A 1946-nucleotide genomic window follows, 5' to 3' on the forward strand; every position below is an offset into this window, starting at 1 on the left:
TAAGTCAAACCCACACTCAAGGAGAAGGAATTAAGCAATGGCCTGAAAACCAGGAGTGGTGATCACTGAGGCCATCTAAGAAGCTGTCTACCACATTGCCTTTCTAGTTGACTCTAATAATAAAAGGAATAAAACTTTAGAGAAATACTTTATAATACTTGAGGTGTAGCTGATTTTTCAATATATATGGCCTTGCCATGAGTTTGTTCTGCAATTTTTTCTTTGGCTCAGAGCAAAAATTCTTTTTGATTACAAGAATATTGGGAGAAATTGCTTAAAAATTCTCTTGCTCTTTTTCATGGCTATAGATCTGATCATTGACTTTTAGGTTAATTTTCCCAAAATTTTCAAAATCTTTTCCTGAAGTTTAATAAAACATCTGTTACAGTCCCATACTTACTGCTCTTGCTGCAGTCTATATTTCTTAGGCTGGCCAGTTAGCTCAGTTGATTAGAGAGCGGTGTCACATTTCTTCAATTTATCAATACACCTTGTATTTGCATAAAATTCAAATTATATTCCTTGGTGAAATATTAGTGTCTCTACTTTGAATTTGGGAGCTGGAATAGTTTCTTTTTTGCACTATTGAATGAAATACTTCCTTTCTCTATGCTGCTTTCTTAAGTCCTGGTAGAATATTCCTTATTTTCCTTCTTTTTCTGTTAGTCTAAAACAGTGGTCTCAACCAAGGACAATTTTGCTCCCCAGGAGACATTTGGCAATGTCTGGAGACATTTTTGGTTGTTATAACTAGGGTATACTACTGACATTTAGTGGGTACAGGACAGGGATGCTGCTACATATCCTACAAAGCACAGAACAGCCCCCACAACAAAGAATTATCTGGTCCAAATGTCAATAGTGCCAAAGTTGAGAAACCCTGCTAAACCAAACCAGTTCCTCCTCCCACTTTAAATGTGAAGACATTACAAAGTTGTTCCAGCCTTAACTACTACATAAACTTATTTTTTCCTACTTACACATTTCTTCAAAATAACAAAAATGTGCAGCCATGATACAAACTAGCAATTGCAGGCAGACTGGGTTCTACATCAATTACCTAACCACAGAATAATACAGTCTGAGATAAAGGGTACTAAGAAAAGTGAAATTTTGCTAAATGTGCAGTTTGAATACTTCTTTTACTTAAGTACTGGATGTTTTGTAATACTTTGGAATCTAATTTTATAATTTAAACATATGTAATTACTGCTAATTAGAAAATATCTATAATAAATATATACAAACTAGAGCATGGATAAGGAATTTTTTATTTCTGTATGTTCTTAGAATAATGTCAAAGTAACAACAACGAAAATTTAGAACAACATACAGCAATCACTATGGAATCCCTAAGATAACTATAATATCTTTAATAACGATGCTTCATATTTTTATTATTCTATGGCATTTCTACACAAGAATCACGCTTTTTTTCCTTATTTAAGTAGATCTGTAATTTTATGAATCATCTGTCCAAGTATGCAAATAGGCCTTTGGGAGAGAACAAATAACTCATTATTTTTCTTCATTGACACTGAGTAGTTTGTTTTGTAATATAAATCTGCTATTCTCTTATATCAGTTTTTATCTTCAATAACATATGAAAGATCCAAAATCAAATTGGCTGTCTCTACAGCCACCTGTAGGCCACTAAGCTTAGCAGTCAAACAGTCCACAGTCAGTCTGCTAACTGAGCCCACAGCTTCGTGTGGAAGGCAGGTTTGTGGCGCAAAAGGATGATGCGTGCTTCTTAGGAAAGACCAGCTGAGTTCTTCCTGGCTATTATATAATCCACAGCCACACTGTGAAAGCAAATCTGGCCAGTTAACAACAGAGAGAGAATCTGCCTGAATGGACCAAAAGTGTCCATACTTCATGTCAATGAGAATTTCACCTCCATCATGTTCTAAAGAGCCAGCGAGAGATTCCAGAGCACTGCAGAA

At 35.1% G+C, this 1946-nt stretch overlaps 1 protein-coding gene across 1 annotated transcript in view; it reads right to left on the reverse strand.

The window, feature by feature from the left end:
• Nucleotides 1-1252: 1252 nt before the first annotated feature.
• MKKS (McKusick-Kaufman syndrome) overlaps nt 1253-1946 on the reverse strand; it is an 11758-nt gene continuing 11064 nt past the window's right edge. Inside the window, exon 6 of the mRNA XM_008593103.1 lies at nt 1253-1897. Within this exon, the coding sequence (XP_008591325.1) occupies nt 1581-1897 (317 nt within the window). The 3' untranslated portion in view covers nt 1253-1580. The remainder of the gene's footprint in view (nt 1898-1946) is intronic.

This window comes from Galeopterus variegatus, unplaced genomic scaffold, assembly GCF_000696425.1.
Source record: "Galeopterus variegatus unplaced genomic scaffold, G_variegatus-3.0.2 Scaffold8713, whole genome shotgun sequence".
Lineage (NCBI taxonomy): Eukaryota > Metazoa > Chordata > Mammalia > Dermoptera > Cynocephalidae > Galeopterus > Galeopterus variegatus.